General features: G+C 39.3%; 1 protein-coding gene across 1 annotated transcript in view; it reads left to right on the top strand.

Moving 5' to 3' along the window:
* Positions 1 to 17,174, top strand: part of LOC100712895 (uncharacterized) — a 29,710-nt gene extending 12,536 nt beyond the window's left edge. The window contains exons 7-13 of the mRNA XM_063237594.1: positions 1,991 to 2,110; positions 6,378 to 6,522; positions 11,692 to 11,840; positions 14,006 to 14,182; positions 14,837 to 14,842; positions 14,923 to 15,048; positions 16,625 to 17,174. Of these exons, the coding sequence (XP_063093664.1) occupies positions 1,991 to 2,110; positions 6,378 to 6,522; positions 11,692 to 11,840; positions 14,006 to 14,182; positions 14,837 to 14,842; positions 14,923 to 15,048; positions 16,625 to 16,687 (786 nt within the window). The 3' untranslated portion in view covers positions 16,688 to 17,174. The remainder of the gene's footprint in view (positions 1 to 1,990; positions 2,111 to 6,377; positions 6,523 to 11,691; positions 11,841 to 14,005; positions 14,183 to 14,836; positions 14,843 to 14,922; positions 15,049 to 16,624) is intronic.
* Positions 17,175 to 18,519: the final 1,345 nt, after the last annotated feature.

Genomic DNA, 18,519 nt, shown 5'->3' with positions numbered 1-18,519 from the left:
ATGTGTGCAAACACACCCGCCTTCCCTTTTATATTTTGAGACAGGGTCTTGCTAAGTTACCATTTGCCTCTGCGGGACATGAACTTTTAGATCCTCCTGCCTCAGGCTTCCAGAGTGTTGGGGTTACAAGCATGTGTTAGCAAGCTCAGCTGTCCTTGGGGTTTTCAAAGTGTTTTTAAAATTTATTTTAAAAAGTTCAATCATAAACTGCATCTTCATGCAAGATGACATTCTCTAGTAATCTGTGCTATTGTTTTTTAAATTCGGTGTTTGCATGTATACTTTACTTTTCATTACTACCTGTTTGCAGTGTGTAGTGTTTGCATTCCTTGTGTGGAGTTGGTACACATACATAACACTGATAATTCCTTTTCCTCCCTCCCTATCTCTTCCTTTCCCCTGGCTGCCTGAACTGGCCTACAGCTTCAGAAAACTGATGAGTTTCTTGAATGTTCAGTTACCAGTGAACTTGTGAAAAGGAAGTTACACCTTGAAGAATTCATAGCTCTTGTTTGGTCACTGTAATTACTCTGGAGTGCTTTCAGTCCTGTGGTGGGTGGGCTCTTGAGTCCTCCCTGAGGTGGGCAGGGAGTGCACAAAATGAGACACAGTCAAAAGGGCGTAGTTTGTAGCAAGCGTGTTTACTCAGACACAGTACAGTGCACTCTGCAGGCTCAGTGTTACAGGTCAGGTAATAAATACACCCTCAAAGACCGAGAATGGGCACTGCCCAGATATGTCGAGGACAGTGAGGCCGGGTCAGGTTTTCTGGTTCTGTGTAGAATTTGGGCAGTGGCTAGGATGTGGTAATTAATGCAGCTTCCTTTCCATCAGTTGTGGATCTCTTGTCTGGAGGAGGAGTTTGTGCACCTGGTTGGAACCAGCACAGCAACCTAAATCTCTCAGTGCAGTCAAAAGCCCCAATAGAAAATACAAGTAAATGAGACCACCTGGTCAAAGGGTCACCACAACGTTACCAGGGCCCAGTGCCCTAAGGATGTGACTGGGAACAGCAGGTGTAACAGGAGTCAGAGGGGTAATTTGCAAGGGGCATGATTTGCTCTTCCAAGAAGTGCAGGGACCACAAACTCAAGAAATTTATACCGTGACTGTTCTTAGAACTTTTTCTTACAATCCAGTTTCTCAGATGTATAGGTTATTTCTGGCTGAACACATACTCTGTCATCATATTCTAGTTTAACTGGAGGAAAGAAAAATAATGCCTCAAACTGAACTCTGACTGCCTGTTTTCTTGCAAACATTTGATTAAAGGGTCAGAGAAAGGTGGACCACCAGGGAGCAGTAAATAAATTCTGCTATCTGGGCCCTAGCATCTGAAGTGTTTCAGTTATTCCTGGTTCAGGCCTGAGTTGGAACACTGAGAAGCTTCACTGGGTGGTTTTATAGCTAAGTTGGAGATGCACTGGCTAGCGTTACTGCACAGCTAGATGCATGTTAGAATCGCTGGGGAAGATTTTTGAAGCACCACTATCAACCCCATCGTTGGAAATCCTCATCTAACTTTTCTGTATGGGGACCAGATTTTTTCCTAAGCTCACCAAGTGACTTTATTGTGTATCCAGGATTGAGAACTACTTTAGAGGATGATAGCAATTTATTTGTAGAAAACTGCCATCAATTGACAATTGAATGAATGGAGTAGAAAATGTGTCCTGTGTTTTCTTTCTTTTTTCTTTTTGTTATTGGTCATCAAACTCAGGATCTCGTGCTTGCCAGGCAGGCACTTAGGCAGCTGAGCTAAACCCCTGGACCCTGTTTTCCTGTATGGATATGTTATGCAATTCTCATGAGATCATAGTATACTCTAGGAAACTGCAACTTTCTTGACTTAGTATGTTTGTAAAAACTGTTGTTACCAAATTTGAGGATACTGTGCTGAATTATCTTGAAAGTTTCCTTTACACTCTCTAATTCTGAAATTAGAATTGATTAGAGTCATTGAACAGTACTTGCATCATTTTTCTTATAGAATTTACCATCTGCTGTAGTAACTCACGTTCTACATCCTCAGCCCGGAGAGAGGGTTCTAGATTTGTGTGCAGCACCTGGAGGTAAAGCAACACATATTGCAGCACTGATGCACGATCAGGTGAGTCTGTCTCCCAAGAAAAGTCGTCAACATGCTACAGATTTCAGTGGTGAAGATGGGACTGTGTGTGACTTGGGATCACACTGATACCATAATCCAATTTACTTCCTGTTCAGCCGGAGTGAGGACTGTTGGGTTATGGCAGGCACTGTAGCTTAAGGTCAGTAGACAGCTGCCACTTATACCTGGGTATGGTGGCACACTGCTGTAATCGCAGACTCAGGAGGCTGAAGCAAGTGGATGACTGTGAATTCAAGGCCAGACTGGTACAAACTCAAAGGCTAAACCAGCCTACACAGTGAGACCTTGTTACAAAAAAAAAAAAAAAAAAAAAGAAAAGAAAAGAAAAGATAATTGCCACTTATTAAGACTGTCCTGACACTTATTTTTTGTTTGTTTGTTTGTTTTTATACAGCATCTTCTGTAGTTCAGGCTGGTTTTGAACTCCATAGGTAGCCTAGGTAATTATACACATATGGAGCTAATATATACACAGGTGTGTCTTAAGGATCTTATAAACTGTATGATCTGGTTTAATTTTAAAGCCTGTTTCATGAGCACAGAATTTAAGTAAGCCTGGCTTTTGATAACTTTGATTTCAGTTTTACTTTGTTTGCGTGTGTATTTGCTAAGCTGTTTCCTTTTTTTTTGTAGGCTGGATTTATCTATGTTCAGAAATCATTGGAGGGTTGAGAGTGTGGCTCAGTGGTAGTGTACTTACCTAGCGTGTGCTTGGCTCTGGGTTCAGTCTGAGATGAGCAGGCAGTAAACTGTGAGACCAGAGTCTAGGGGAGAGGTCTGCTTTGCACATAAAAATTTGGGAACCATCAACATACGGACAGGCTGATGGAGAAGAGAAAGGTTCCAAACAGTGAGCCATGTGAATAGTGAATACCAGCATTCATAAGTTGGAGATATAAGGAATGGCTGGCAGTGTAGGAGGGAAACAGAAGAGTCTGATTACCTGGAAACTGTCTGAGGAATGGTCGAAAAAGATGTTATGATTGTAGTACTAGTGTATATATAAGAAAGTATGTAACTGACGTAAAAAACTTACCTATGGCAGACTTACAAAAGCCCCTTTGCTCTAGCTGATTTACTTGATAGAAGATACTCTCACTTTCCAAAGTGATAAACTCATTTTTCATCTACATTTGATAATTCTTAACAGTCTCAAGGGACTTGCAAGCAATAGTTCATTGAAAAAAGTAGAAATATCTACCATTAGGTTGAAGCTATATATTTCCTTTTATTAATATATTAATTTTTTTTTTGAACCAAGAACTGAACTCAAGACCTTGTACTTCCCCCGCAGGTGCCATGCCACTGAGCTATACTCCATTAGTATATTAATTATCCAAAGAATTTGATGAAAATTCCCATTACACTTTAGTGTGTAACTTTAACTCTGTTAGAATTTCTGAAAATACAGTATTATAAGCCAAGGGGATAAAATATATATATATTATTTATATATATTTATATGTCTATACATTATATATTTTTACATATCTATATATTATGTTATATATATATATATATATAAAGATTCATATTTTAAGTAAGTAAATTGAAGGCCCAGGAGTACTATCTTTGCATTACACACACATTCACTATGTATATATGTACTATATATATTCACTATACATAGAATTTGCGGTGTCCCTGATACAACCTCAACAAGTAGCTTCAGTTTTAAGGAATCTCTCCAATAGAAAAAGATACCTGTTTAAATTTTGAGGAATCAATATGCATGATATTACATAGTGAGAAATACAGAAAAAATATACTTCAAGAATTTAGTAGCAGGAAAACCTTGATGGAAAAATGCCTTAAATGCTTGTAGTGCTTAAAATGAAATACAAAGGTTCATTTTATGGAGTTGTGTTTAATACAAATCCTTTTTTTAATCTATATGGAAGCTTAAATGTAGATTGATATGCTTTGAGATAGTGATAGTAATGCCCCGTATGGTGTAGTTCCTTGAAGTCCTTTTATTCTCTCTAGTAAGAGGTGTTTTCAACTAGTTAGTTGACTTTAAAATGCAATGTAAAAAAATATAAACTTAGTAGCATACACATAAGTGATTGTTGGGCTCAGGAGTCTGCATGATTCAGCTGATACCTTCGGGGCTCCTGGTCAGCTCCAGCTTGGTTAGGGGGTTCTGGTAATTTAGGGTTGAGTCATTCACTTGTATGGTTTTCAGTTTGTATGGCTTTCAGTTCTCTAAAGTGACTTCAGGTGAGACAGCTGTGGTGCTGCCCTGCCTTTCTGGTCTGTACTTTTTCTGCAAAGACAAGAGAGTGAGCCCACTAAGGGTAGTAGCTGGGGACTGGTGATGGCAAAGAGCAGAGTTGAGCACTCTGTTTCACCACATTTACCATGGCCCCCAGGGCCAAGCAAATGACAAGGCTGAGCCCCAGTAAGTGTCTGTCACAGTGTGGGAGCATTATCAGCAAATATTCTTTATTGTTGTCTATACTATAAATTTCTTTCTCTTGTGAAGCAGAGAATTTGATGTACATATCATATAAGGATGATATATGTGTACACATACATACGAGCAACAAAAGCAAGAAAAAAGGAATCAATCCACCATCTTATTTCATAATATTGTATCATTGTATGTTTAAAATATCACGTGAATGTCAACAATGCATGCCTATATGGTGGTGATCTCTCATTTTTATTGACTTTGACTTAACTGATGTGTTACCATATATGAGGATTTTTGAAATATTTTTAATACTGTTCCAGGTTGTTTTGCTGTGATACAGAGCTTTTTGGCTTCTGATTTTCTGGCTTTAATTGCTAGAACTCACAGAAATTTTATGTGAATAGCTCAAAATATTATAGAGGGCTGATTTTGTAAGTGGCATTCATTCATTTACCTATAAAGGCATTTTAGCTCAGATGTCTCATAGCATTAGTTCATGCACTTCTATAGGTGAACAGTCACATCAAATAAGTGATTTTAATGTTTGCTTTCAGTGGGTAGTGTTGTAGTTAGGGGCCGCAGGGAGAACAAGACACTGAGTACACATCACTGATAGTATTATTTTATGATGGTCACCTAGAGTCAAATACAAGAAGTGCAGGAAATCTGTCCACACATTGAGACCCAAGGAGTCCAGCTGTGGGCCTGAATCCTATAGCAGTACCCTGTGTGAGTCCAGCTGAAGCCCTAGAGCCCATGGCAGTGCCTCCCACGAGTCCCACGGAGGTCTATAGAGTCCATAACAGTGACTCCCGTAAGTCTGTTTTATGGATCTGCACTGGTAAGGCCCAAAGGTCAGTGGTAGAGGATAAAATATCTATGCCAGTGGAGTAAAGAATCTGTGCCAGTGGATTGGCTCCTACGCTGGAGCCAAGAAGCAACGCTCAAAGTACAGACCAGGGCTCCCCCACCAAAAGTACCACAGCCATCCTCAGCCCCAGTAAGGTCTGAATTCATATCAGGATGCCAGTGTGATAAACTTCTAGAGATTAAACAGCGCTCTTCTTCCCCTCTGTAGTCAGGAAGTGATGTTAACATAAGGACCAGAGTTCTCCCAAAGTGAACAGCAGCCACTCTGAACGACAAGGTCCTGAGCTCCTCCAATGGTAATGGCCAAATTCGTATCAGGGAAGCTGGCCATGAGAAGCTCCTCTAAGACAACCAATAGCTCCAAACAACACCACTTAGGAGAACCCACAGTGCCATGGTGTTTGTCTCCACATCCTTTTATGCTGGCAACTTTTATTTTTTCCATTTTGTTGAGTATTTTATCCAGTGCTATTACTTCTCCCTAAAGAAAATAAAATTTACAAAACAAAGCATAAATCCAAAGCACCACCACCATACAGGCATGCATTGTTGACATTCATGTGATATTTTAAACATACAACAATACAATATTGTGAAATAAGATGTGGATTGATTCCTTTTTTCTTGCTTTTGTTCCTCATATGTATGTGTACATATATCATCCTTTTATGCTGACCACCAGTTTTTATTCTACTACAAGTGCTTTTTAAGTTTGAGTAGGTTGCAAGCACTTTGAAGTTTTGATTCCTTGTTTCAAAGTAGATAGTTATAAGATTAGTTATCCGATAAGAGTATCTTTTTAAAAGAAAGACCTCAGTATTTGGTGTAAATTTGCCATGTGTTTGTTAAAGAATACAGTGTTAAAAGTACAAATGGGACCATATTTTTTCACAAGCTAATTTTGTATTTTCATCGCTGCTTTGGATTTATGCTTTGTTTTGTGAATTTTATTTTCTTTAGGGAGAAGTAATAGCACTGGATAAAATACCCAACAAAGTGGAAAAAATAAAGCAGAATGCTTTGTTGTTAGGACTGAATTCCATCAAAGCATTTTGCTTTGATGGAACAAAGGCACTTAAACATGATATGACTGAGGACACACAAGGTAAATTAAATTTTATTTTTTTATTTAGTGTAACTGACAAATCATCATTGTGTGTATTTGTGGATTACCCTGCAGTGTTTTGATACACAGTATGTACAAACATGGCATGATCAAAACAAGCTGATTAACACATCCATTATTTGTTTTTTGTGGTATTTGAAATTTTCGCTAAGCAGTCTTCAAATACATAATTCCCATTAACTGAAGTTGCCATGCTATGTAGCAGATTTCAACAATTTGTTTTTTCCTGTCTAGCAGGAAACCTCTACCTTTTGGACAGCACCTCCCTATGCCTGGCCTGTTCTCCCCATCTCTAGTAACCCTGTGCTGCTCTCTGCTTCTGTCAGGTTGACTGTTTTAGATTCTGCATATAACTGGGATCATACAGTGTTTATTTATTTGTTTATTTATTTGTTTGTTTTTGGTTGCTGCTTTATTTTACTCAGCATAAGGAACTCCAGATTCATCCATATTGTCACAAATAACATAATATCCTTTCGAAAAGGCTACTTGTGTGTGTGTGTGTGTGTGTGTGTGTGTGTGTACACCATTCTTCTATGCCGGATAGTTGAGTTGACTTCATATCTTGGCTATTGTGAATAATGCTGTAAGGACCATGGGGATACAGGTATTTCTTTGGCATACTGATTTTAATTTCTGTGCATATATTCCCACTGGTGGATTATATGGTCAGTTTATTATTAGTTTTTTGGGGAACCATACCATTTTCCATGATGATATAACTAATTTGCATCCTAGTAACACTTGAGCTGTCACCATTATGTTGTTTTTTAGCCATCTTATCATGCATAACATGTTATCCTGTGATGGTTTTGATTAGCATTTCCATAATTAGTGATGAGCATCTTTTGATGTACTGTACTTGTCACTGTCTTCTTTTGAGGAAATATTCTTGTCCTTTTCCCATGTTTTAATTGGATTGTCTTCTTATTTTCCAGTTATTTGATTTTTTTAAGTGTTTTGAGTAGTAGCCTCCTGTTGGATGTATACTTTGAAAATACTTCTTCCCACTGTGTAGTCTTAACTTTGCTGTGCAGAAGCTTTTTAGTTTCACATAATATCAGTTTTACTAGGGGCTGGGGATTTAGCTCAGCGCCATAAGCACCTACCTTGCAAGCAGGCAGTCGTGAGGTCGATCCCTGGTACCAATAAAAACGAAAAAACCACAAAAAAAAAAAAAAATCAGTTTTACTTTTGTTGGCTGTAATTTCAGGGTCATATTAAAAAATAATTGTCTAGAGTAGTGCTGTGAACCTTCTCTGTGTTTTTTCCTTACTATTGTATTTTACATTTTCCAGGTCTTTAATCCATTTTGAGTTTATTTTTATATAAGGCATGAGATAATGATTGCTTCATCTTCCACAGGCAGATACTCAGTTTTTCTAGCACCGTTCTTTTTGTTGGTGTTGTAGATGAGATTATTTTCTTAATATTTGTGGAAAATATTAATGTGTGGAAACACTGCTGATTTTTGTATGTTAATTTTGTATCTAGAAACTTTACTAAAATTTTTTATTAGGCCTAATAATTTTCCCATGGAATTTTTAAGTTTTTTTCCTACACAAGATCATGTCAGTAACAGACAGATGGTTTCATTTCTTTCTCTCACCTAAACATTCTAGTACTTACAGTACTGTGTTGAAAAGCAGTGAGAGTAGACATCTTGGTTTACCCTCTATCTCAGAGAGAAGCTTTGAAGTTTTTACCATTCATTTTGTTATTATTAATGCTATGGGCTTGTTACAGCCTTCCTGTGCTCAGATATATTTCTTGTAGAGCTTATTTGCTGAAACTTTTATCATGAAAAGGCTTTGAGTTTTATCCAGTGCTTTTCCTGCCCCTATTGAGATAATCAAATTGTTTTTGCCTTTGCTCTGTTAATGCAGTACGTCACATTTATTTTGCTGATGTATATAGGAACTGTGCTTGCATCCCTGGAGTAAATGTCATTTGGTCATGTTCTAGATTCAATTTTTGAATATTTTGTTGAGGACTTTGGCAGGATTTTGAATATTTTTGAATATTTGAGTATTTTCAATTTTTGAATATTTTGTTGAGGATTTTGTGTTTATGAAGGATATTGAAGTAATTTTCTTCTATTCTGGCTTTTGTATTGGGGTAATGCTGGCCTCATAAAATAAATTTGGAAGAATTCCTTCTTCGGCTTTCTGGAAGAGTTTCAGAATGACTGGTATTAGTTTTTCTCTATAAACGATTAGTAGCATCTACTAGTGAAGGAATCAAGTCATAGGTTTTTCTTTATAGATTGAGTCTATTTATTTAGATCCTTGGTTTCTTCACGATTCAGTCTAGGAATCTGTTTCTTCTGGGTTACCGAGTCCATTGTTGTATAATTGTTCATAGTAGTTTTTTATAATCTTTTGCTTCTGTGGTATCGTTTGAATTTTTTGTCTAGTAATTCATAGATAGGCATTCCTTGAGTTGTGAGTTCCTGGTACTTTTTGCTTTGTTCCTTTGTTGGTGCCATGTTTCTCCATTTGTTCTTAATCCTTCTGGCTATGGATTTGTGTTTGCATATTTCAAGAAGCAGGGATTTACAGTCTTTGCAAACTGGCTTTATGTAGGAATGAGCCTTCCAGCTCATCTGTCCATTTTGAGAAACTCAAATCACACTGTCTGTGAGCTGTTTTGCTGCTGGAGTCACTGGACAGGGTGATCTGATACCTTGGGTCAGCCCATGTAAAAACTGGACCCACGGTGGTGGACCTTCAGGTCAGTCGTGCAGCAGTTGTTCTAGAACCTACAACAACACAAGCTTCCCTGAAGATGATGTAGAACTAGATGACTGAGCTTGAGTACAGGCTATTGCCTGGGGCTAAGATAGTCTTGGTTCCTGAGTCCACATGGGGCTAATCTGTCAGTAGGTTGGGCCTGCAGCTTTAGTCAGGGCATTGGGCAGGTCCCTACGGTTGGCCTGAAGTTGCAAGTGACATTGGTGGTCCTAGAGTACTGACGGGGAACTTATGGCATGCGTTCCATGGCAGGCATGCAGAACCCTCTCTCAGTGTGCGACCCAAGTGTGTAAGTTGTTTTTTCTAAACTGAAACATCAGTGTTTGGGTTTAATTGCAGTGTTGGGACTTTGCCACAAATATTTGATTTTTGGGTTGCAGCTTGGACACTTGATTTCTATAAGGTTCACCATCACTATCCTAGAGCCTCAGTGTGTGGGGTCCTCCCTAGCATCAGAGGTTAATAGGGCAGGACTGGATTTTTTGTCCACTGGAACAGGCCTGGAACCTGGGCCCACTAAAGTGAACTTGGAACAGGAACAGACATAGACTCTGGATTTGTGGGGATCAGTCTGACATCTGCGATCATAAGTGCTGCTCTTGTACCTGAAACCATAGTGACTAAGCTAGAGTCTGGTGCTAAAGGTACTAACCAGGAGTCAGAATCCACAAAGTCTGTTTGATTCCTGGTTTTAAAAAAATCCACAAAGTCTGGCTTAGAGTCTAGGTACATATTCCTGGTCTAAAAATACCCACAAAGTCTGGCTTAGAGTCTGGCTTAGAGTCAGGTACTGGCCTGGTGGCTAGGTCCATAAGGTTTGACTTAGGTCCTGGCTGCACGCAGCCAGCCTAGAACCTGGATGCTCAGGGTGTTCCTGTTGCTCTGCTGGAGCAAGCTGAGGGTCTGGGGCTACTTAGACTGGCCTGGAAAGTGGGGCTATGGCTGCCTGGTACTTGGTTTGATGAGGATGGGGCTGGTAATAGAATATGCTCTTGATGACTTTGCTTTCCTTCCCCCAAGCAGAGGATTTTTCTCTATTCTGTGTTGCCTGGGGTTGAAGGAGAAGTGATGTAAGTGATGTAAAAGTGTTTCTCCTACCCTCTTTGATGTGTCTTTTCTTATAATAAGTCTCAAATAGGGCAGACAGAGGATATGCCCAAATACAGACAAAAATACAAATGACCAATAAATCAAAACCACGTTTAATGAAGACTGGGAGAAACAAGTATACATAAAATTTAAGGGTAGATTGATGTAGCATTTCTAGTGGGTTTTACCAGTATATGTCCAAAAAATAATTTCTTAGGAATTTCTTCAAAAATAATAGATAAGAGAGCAAAGATGGTTACAGAGGGAGATGAGGTAGATAATTGCTTTTATCTAATAGCTTTGAAATCAGAAAAAAGCAGATGACATTAGGGTGAAATTTGAAATGATGCTGTAGGTTCTATAGGAACAAGTAACTTTAAATAAAAATGTCTTACTTGTAGGGATCATATAAAGATATGTACAGACCATTTTGTTTCATGAGTTCTCCAGATCAGGAATTAGACTAATTTGCAATTAGAATAATTGCAAAAATTATTCCAGTGAATGCACAGGGTGCTCTGTGGAGGACTGAATCCAGGCTCACTGTGGTCCACAACCAGGGTGATACTGACAGCAACAAGGAGACCAAGGAACAATAGAGTGAGAGCCACTACCTGACAGACTCATTTTCTGGAGCTGTCCCCAGTAGGAGTTACCAAGAGAAATCAATTCCTAAAATAACTAGAATTAATTCTGAGTCTTAGCTCTGATGAACTATGGTTTCTAAAGTAGGGAGTGTAGGATCTCATTTGATTGCATCTAGGTTTATACTATATTAAGGAAAAACCCAACAGTAATACCCATACTTTTATGGATGGCATGGTGGCACATGCCTGTAATCCCAGCACTCAGCAGGTTGACTCCTGAGGATTGCTGTGAGTTTAAGGCCAGCCTGGGCTACATAGTGAGTCAAGGCCAGTCAGAGCTATATAGCAAGACCTTGTCTCAAAACAAACAAGCAAATTCCACATTTTTAAACTTTTGTTCAAACTCAAATCTATATTAAACATAAGTCAATCTTAGCTTTACTGGCTGCCTCAAGGGAATCATTATTTTTTATCCAAAGCAATACTTTGATCTATTGTTTTGGTTTTTGTTTTGTTTTGTTTTGTTTGCTTTTGGTAGTACTGGGAATTGAACCCAGAACCTTCACACTGAATTAGAGCCACAGCCTTTTTATTACTATGGAGTTTGAGACACGGTCTCCTAAACCACAGCATTAAGATCCTGGTTGTTGCTTATATCTGGAGTTTTCTGTTCTAGACCAATATGACAATTAGCAAATATTTTTATATTCGCTGTATAGAAGGACCTCCATTCTCACCAGAATCTTTTGACCGAATTCTCCTTGATGCACCCTGCAGTGGAATGGGACAGAGACCAAACATGGCTTGTACTTGGACTTTGAAGGAAGTGATGTCATATCAGCCACTACAGCGAAAACTCTTTTCTGTGGTATGTGATGATCTTTTGCAGTGAAGGATGTTGACCTTGGGTAGTTTGAAGTTTAAGCCACTGGGGGCAGTGTTCAGAGTAGTGTTATTCACAGTAGCCAAAAGGTGGAAACAACCCACAAATCCATTAACAGAGAAATGAATAAACATATCCATACATGGAAGATTATTCACCCTTAAAAAGAGGTGAAATTCTGACATAGGCTCTAATGTGGATGAACATTGAAGCATCAAATAAGCCAGACATAAAAGGAAAAATGTTTTATGATTCCACTTATATAAGGCTCCTAGAATGACAAATTCATAGGAAGTAAGCTAGAGGTCACTAGCGAGTAAGGGATGGGGAATGGAGATTAGGGGGTTCCTGGTGTGGTTACAGAGTTTCTGTCTGAGGTGAGTTTCTGTTAGAGATGACGAACAGTTCTGGAGACATGTAGAAGTGATAGCTGCACAATGCACTTAATGCCTTTTGAATTACACACTTAAAATGGTTAACATGATGTTTTATGTTATGTATATTTTATTTCACACAAAAGACTGAGAATGCCTAATTTAAATACAGAGAGTTTTCCTTTGTGTCAACTCACCCTTTTTGTATTTTACTTACTTTTTAGTACTAAGGCTTAAACCTAGGGCCTTTGCACTGAGCTCCATCCCAGCACTGTGTAAATTTGTAACTTTGAGACAGGATCTCATTAAGTTACTTAAGTTGTGCAGGCTGGGTTTGCATTTGCATATCTCCTAACTCAGCCTCCCAGAGTGATGGGCTTATAGGTATGTGGAACCCAGTAGTGTATCCTTTCAAATACAAGACGATGGTGAAATTTCTTCCTGAATTATGTAATGAATTTCAAACATTGTGGTCTGTGTTTTTTAAAAAGTGAATGGTTCACACAGTTAGTAATTGACATAAAGAATTGATGCAAAATGAATTGTTTTTTATTGGGCTCCTGAGTCAGCTGATGACATTAAATGTAGAAAGTCAATGAGATGCAAAAGATTACAGTAGTGAATAGCAGCATCCAGTAAAAGGGCCATAAAAACTTTGACAATTAACTGATTTCCAGTGTGTGTTAGAAAAAACCCAGATAAAACACTCTACTTCTGTGATTTCACTGAGTATAGACACCCTTTGATCAAAGATGAATTCATTATTTCTTCTTAGCCATTCAATTATAAATACGTAGAGGAACACAACAATGGGTGTACTATAATTATTTTGTCTCTTAAGTTGTCCTTGGGTACATTTCTATGCATCTCTCCTTTCCAAGTTCACAAAAGTAGCCACTCCTTATGGATTGTGTAACATTTTTTCTGTAGTAGTCAGAAAATACATAGAGTTAGAACAGCAGGCAGCAAACAGGAAGTTTTACATATACCTGCAAGCCACCTGGATTTAAGAGTGAAATTAAGATCCCAGTTTAAGGGACTTGGGTTTTGTTCTTTTTTAGGGTATAGCAGAGAAGGAAATTTTAAAAGATTCTAGAGATAGATTTATGATTTCAATAAAAAGGAATATCTGACCTGTGAGAAACAACGTGACTATAGCAGGTGTGCCACTGGATGAATACAAATTGAAATGGAATGTGCATTATTTAGTTGGACACATCTTGATTTGAGCCATGGCTTCTTCACCTAAGTGACTTTAGTTATGCTGATTTCAAATTCAGAGAAATGAGCATAAGGACTCAACCTAATAGGAACTGCACTGCAAATAGTAATCTTACCTCATGGTTGTTACAAGACTATCAATGAAAAGTATTTAATAAACAAATTTATACAAATAAATAATAACAAAGTTTAAATTTCTCTAGTGTGAAGAAACCACAAACATTTATGCTAAATTTTAAAAATAAAATATAGGTATTTGAGACAAATTCATGCTAGTTTAGCACTTTATTTGCTGATTTATTTGCTTGACACCGAGCGCCTACTGTATGCAAGACATCACGCTATGATCGGTGTCAATAACACAGAAGTAAAAAAGTCGACAAACGATTCATACCCCTGTTTTCTGAGTTTTCCATCTCGGGTTGTCGGGGACAGTGAACAAGTGAGTGAGTTGTTCAGATTATGACAGGCCCTGAGCTAGGAGCCTGCGGAGAGAACCAAAGCAAGGCAAGTGCGGTAGCAGTGCTGGACTGTAGCATTTGGGATGTCACACAGGGTCAGGAGGAAGGCTGCTGTAAGGGGACATGGAGCAAAGGTGACCTGCGAAAGGAGTACGCAGTGTGGGGAAGGAGTGTCCCAGAGTTCCAGCCGGGCGAAAGATCCCGAGGTGGGGCGAGCCTTGCCGAGTTCCAGAGACAGCCGGAGGCCAGTGGCTCTAAAGCAGGACACGAGGTACTGTAGAGGAAGCCGGCGGGCAGGCCTCCGGAGGACTTGCAGCCTCTCTAAAGACTTTTGGCTTTGACGCTGGGTGGCAGTGGAAGGGCACTGGAAGGGTGTCAGGCTAAGAGGTGACCAGTGGGACGCTGCGCTGCACTCTGGCTTTGGATTGAGAATAAGTGGTCAGAAGACAGGAGGGAAGCAATAAACTAAGTAGGAGACTGTGTGAGTCCTCTAAGAAATGAGGAGGGCTGCACCAGAGTCCTGGTGGAGGCTGGGAGAGAACCTACAGGATTTGGGGACGCGTGGCGAGTGTGAGAGGCGTGAAGTAGAATCTGGGCTGGCGCTGCCCACCTCGGAAGGATGGGAAGACTTCCACGATAGGTTCCGGAAGCCGCTTCAGACAGCGGCTCATTTTGGGACATGAAGTGTTGAGGAGGCAGCTGGATATGAGTGTGGAATTCAGAAAGAAGGCGTGGCCTAGCAATGTGAACTTCGCAATTTTTGAAATAAGGTTGCTGTCTGAGTGGATGAAACTCTGGTGTTTGAGAATCCTGGTCCAAGTGAAGCACGAGAGCGCTAAGGCGGGAAATGCAGCTGATCTGGGATGCAAGGATTGTGCTCTGCTTACTTACCATGGAGAATGTCGTTCTTCGTTTTATTTCTCAGCTATTTGTAGGTGTCACCCTTTATGCTGTAAAGTCCCTTCACTTACGTGGCCTTGTGGTGTACAGGACTGACTTAGTTCTCTCTAGGCAGCCCAGCTGCTGAAGCCAGGAGGCATGCTCGTTTATAGCACGTGCACTATCACCCTGGCAGAAAATGAAGAGCAGGTTGCCTGGGCCCTCAGCACATTTCCTTGCCTCCAGCTTCAGCCCCAGGTAAGAGTGGTTTCAGTTTTTCTCTGTGCAGGGTGACAAATCACAGAAGTGGAAGTGTGGTGATAGGCGCTGGGTGTTACATGCTGAAATATGTGAAGTAAAACTTATGAAACAAATACCTTAGTAAACAAGAACATTTCTCCTTTTAGATCACTTTTAGATGGCCACAGGGAATTTGCATGTTGGCGACAGACTGTTTTCCCCTTATGTTTTGCCATTATGCTGAAATGACACAAAACTTTGGTGATTTTTGTTACGTGTTTATTCTACTAATAGCTGTCTTTCATGGGACTTGGCATTTGGGTTTCAAAGTTGTTTTTCCTCGTTTCTAATCCCATATTTTTCTCCTAACAATATATATCAAGTATTTTTGTCTCAGGTCACATCTAAGCCCAAACATACTTCACTAACTGGAATATCCAAAGACCAAAAAGGGCTGTATAGAAGGGGAATGTTGAGGATTATTGCTTTTTTATAATTTGTTATATAAAAACCTAAGCTTTAAGCTTTCTTGTACTTGGCACTAATCTAATTTTATGATTCCGAAGACTACTTATGATTCAAATTTAAGCCATAGAAATAAGTAATCCAGAAATGGTTTCTAGACTCAGAAGCCCTAGATGAAGGGAAGACTTCAGAATTCACTTAGAATTCATACTGAAATGTCAATCTGTATTCTTAAGTACATATCTGAAAACTTATCTTTATTAATACATAAACGTGTGGCTGTGAGTGATGACTCAAGTTAGTTATGGATCTTTTGTACTTGTGCTTTGCAAGGACCACTGAATTTGTTTGGATTCCATATAACTCAAAGCTAATGGATATAGCCTTAATTTATTGATCCTTCACTAATACGTGTTCTCCAAGGACATGTAAAACCAATTGGATGGGTCAGAGAAACGCATTTTTGATATTTGAAGAACTTTTTTCAGAAGTGTGAAAAGAACTAAGTAAAGCTGACTTTTATCTGTTACTTTATGGATAATAACGTTCCATTTACTGCATTCTCAGTGTATCCCAGGCGTGATGCCATCTCTCTATTTTAGTTCAGAACTTAGCATTTTATCTGTTTTATAGATCTGAAAAATTGGGTTTAGATAGAGTTACCTACTTAAGATCACACAGCAAAAATTTGACGGAGCTGCAGTTTCAGTTCAGGGTTTCTAACTGGAGTTCAGGCCTTTTACAGTGTCACCCAGTACCTGGTAAGCATGCAGGACGTAAATGGTCTTCCTTTCGTTGCGTGAACACATAGTACCGCTTTTCTGTTCTACCACTCAAAAGCATCATGTACGTTCCGCAAAGTAAAAGCATTTACTGTTCTCTGTTTTGGACGACGTGATAGGTTTAACTCAGTTTGTCTCTTTTTTTTTGTTTTTGTTTTGTATTTTTGAGACAAGGTCTTACAATCTAGCCCAGGCTGGCCTTGAACTCACAGTAGTTCTCCTGCTTCAGCCTCCAGAGTGCTGGGCTTATAGTCATGCGCCACCACCCCAGCTTTTAGTTAATCTTTTAATTTAATTGTTAACATGTGGCAGGGACAGCATTCATCCACCTGGTTTTCTCCTAATAGGAGCCACGGATTGGAGAAGAAGGGATGATGGGAGCTGGCTTATCACTTGAACAGTTGAGATAGCTGCAGCGATTCGATCCATCTGCTGTGCCATTACAGGACCCTGACCAGGATGCTCTTAGAGATGCCACAGCAGAAGACATGATCCGGCTGGCAAATAAGGATTGTATAGGTTTTTTTATTGCAAAATTTCTAAAATGGAAAAGCACATCAGAGAAGGATCCTCAGAAATGAAAATTCCACATCCTTGCTTTCTGTTCTATTCCCCTCATATCTCTTAAACCAGAGTGACATCAGGCCACCTAAGGATAGTATGGTTGCCAAGGAAACAGGAGATGGCCGGTGGTTTCACCAGGACTGCCAGTGGTTTCATCAAGACAGAGAATTGTGTGTATGGGTGGGGGTTGTGAAATTATGTTCTGGACTGAAAAAATGTTTTCTAGGATTCAGTAGTGTATAAAGCAAAGGAGCTACTTATGGATGCCTGTAACATTTTCATTTGGGGTCTTGTTTTAATTAATAAAGAATAATACTAAAAATTAGTATTTAATATGGTTATGAAAAATTATTTTGTGTTCTCAAGTTTCTAAGTAGTTATTTCCTTAAGAACTAAGGCTTGGAAAGTATAATATAATATTTACCATGTGCCAATAACTTGAGGTAAGTATTTTACTTGACTTTTTATTGTACATTAACCCTCTTTTAAATGAAATCAGGACCTCTTGTAAATGATAGTCTTGAAACCAGAAAGTTGAATATTGTCCTTAGTTGTACATAAAAGTGAAAATCTTCCACGTTTGGGTACTTTGAGCCTGTGCTGGAATGCCAAGGCAAGTTGCTAGAAAATACTCAATGAGAATGAGAAAACCAGCTTGTGACACTCACAACTGTCCCGGCACTCTCACAGCAGGGCTTGGTGTTCGTTTCTCAACAATGCCAACCTCAGCTATGATGACTGACTATGAGAGATTAAAATCTAAGTGCAGACAAACCAAGCACATCATCCAAGCAATAAAGGGACCAAACATCCCTCCGTGGTGGCCAGTGTGTCTGTTTTTAAAACTTAATTGTAGCCTCATGCTTGTTCTTTCCTTTTACCTGCTTTTTAGGTAAGATCTGTTAAAATATCCAGTGCAGCTATAGATTAAAGGCTATAAACACCTCAGAGTACGTTGTTGGTTTTCATTCAAGTCACCCAAGTTACTGGGCCTTGGATGTATGAAGTAGAAAGTCAGAATCAGTTACCTAATACTAGTTTAATTTCCTCTTTTCCTCATAGGTTTTCTTTAAGAACTTCTCAAATGACTTACTGTTGCCAAAAGATCAAAAGGTCTTGTACGTGACGTAAGATCCTTTGAGAGCTTTTCTGGTACACTAATCTCTGAGCTTTATTTACAGCTTTGGTACCCGTATCTTCTCCTGTCATGCCCCTTAAGACATTGTTCACCAGTCAGGCTCCTGGAGTCTCACCACCATGCTTCGAAAGCATCCTGGACGCAGAGAGCTTTAGTTTTCTATTTTTAATAGCATGAGAGAAAAGTTCCTGCGAGCTTCATGAGATTCCGATGGTTTCTCTGCATCCTTCATCCTGCCTGTACATCTTAATAAGTGTCATTTGACTAAGCAGAAACTGTCTACCTGTGGGCACTTGTGTTTTCAGAGCTCAGCCTACTTCCTCAGATTTAAATGTCTTACAAGAAACTGCAGAATCTCTTTCCTTTTATGTGCTGGGCGAGGGTGAAAACAGTGGGAAAGCAGCCTGGCAGCAACTTTGCGTTGTTTATTTTGGGTAAGTACCAGCAAATGTGAAGATATGAACAGTGATAGCGAACAGAAAGAGTTTGCGCATTTAAAACAAAAGAAAAAGAACCTTGTTGAAATTTTTTCTTTAACAT

Source organism: Cavia porcellus, unplaced genomic scaffold (assembly GCF_034190915.1).
Source record: "Cavia porcellus strain 051 isolate PalLab524CR breed Dunkin Hartley unplaced genomic scaffold, mCavPor4.1 scaffold_27, whole genome shotgun sequence".
Classification (NCBI taxonomy): Eukaryota; Metazoa; Chordata; class Mammalia; order Rodentia; family Caviidae; genus Cavia; species Cavia porcellus.
This window is presented reverse-complemented; position numbering and strand designations above follow the sequence as displayed.